Source organism: Phaethon lepturus, unplaced genomic scaffold, assembly GCF_000687285.1.
Source record: "Phaethon lepturus isolate BGI_N335 unplaced genomic scaffold, ASM68728v1 scaffold28219, whole genome shotgun sequence".
Taxonomy (NCBI): domain Eukaryota; kingdom Metazoa; phylum Chordata; class Aves; order Phaethontiformes; family Phaethontidae; genus Phaethon; species Phaethon lepturus.
In genome coordinates this window covers 1,163-1,788 of record NW_010565982.1, presented here as the reverse complement: position 1 = coordinate 1,788, position 626 = coordinate 1,163, and the positions used below count along the sequence as shown (strand labels likewise).

Sequence of the window (626 nt, the reverse complement as noted above, 5' to 3'; positions counted from 1 at the left end):
GACGCTGCCTTCCCCGCTCTCACCCCAGCCTCGGGCTGCGTTCAAAACGGGCTCTTGCTGCCTACTGAAGGCAGCTTTGCTCCGCAGGAGAAAGGCTCCGAGGAAACGCTGCGCTATGGTCAATACAAGAGGCCTGACGGGTTTGGATCTTTGGCGTAAAGTTTGGGGATTTTGGACAAACCCAGTCCTGTCTGTGCAGGTGTGAGGTGCGGTGGGGACCCAGTGCTCCAGCGACCATTGACACCTGCTGAGGGCCTGGGTGACGCCCCACAGCGCGACCCCCCCATGGGGACTGGGGTTTGGTGGGGGAGCTGGCATCCCACAGCAGCCCTGCCAGGCTGGGCTAGTTGGGAGCCACTGGCCTGTCAGGAGGGGAGGAAGGGCTGGTTTTGGGCGACAACTGGAGCTTTGTTTTTTACCTGCTGACTTGTCCATCACGCAGTAATCAGGTGAGTTCTCAAAATACACCAGATCGGTTTTTGTGGGCTTCCTGAAGTTCTTGTTGGCCACCGTGAAGCCAGTGCCGTCCTGGTTCATCGTCACCTGGATGGCCCCATTGTATTTCTTCCTTAGGTAATCCCCTGTTTTTCGAAAATCCGACATTGCCAGCCAACAAGTCCTTAGTG

General features: G+C 57.2%; 1 protein-coding gene across 1 annotated transcript in view; it reads right to left on the bottom strand.

Moving 5' to 3' along the window:
- Positions 1–419: 419 nt before the first annotated feature.
- The window catches only part of LOC104627220 (protein Wnt-2b), a gene marked incomplete at both ends in the record, with an annotated part of 995 nt that continues 788 nt past the window's right edge, over positions 420–626 (bottom strand). Inside the window, one exon of the mRNA XM_010295350.1 lies at positions 420–626. This exon is cut by the window's right edge and continues 67 nt beyond it. Coding sequence (XP_010293652.1) covers positions 420–626 — 207 coding nt within the window.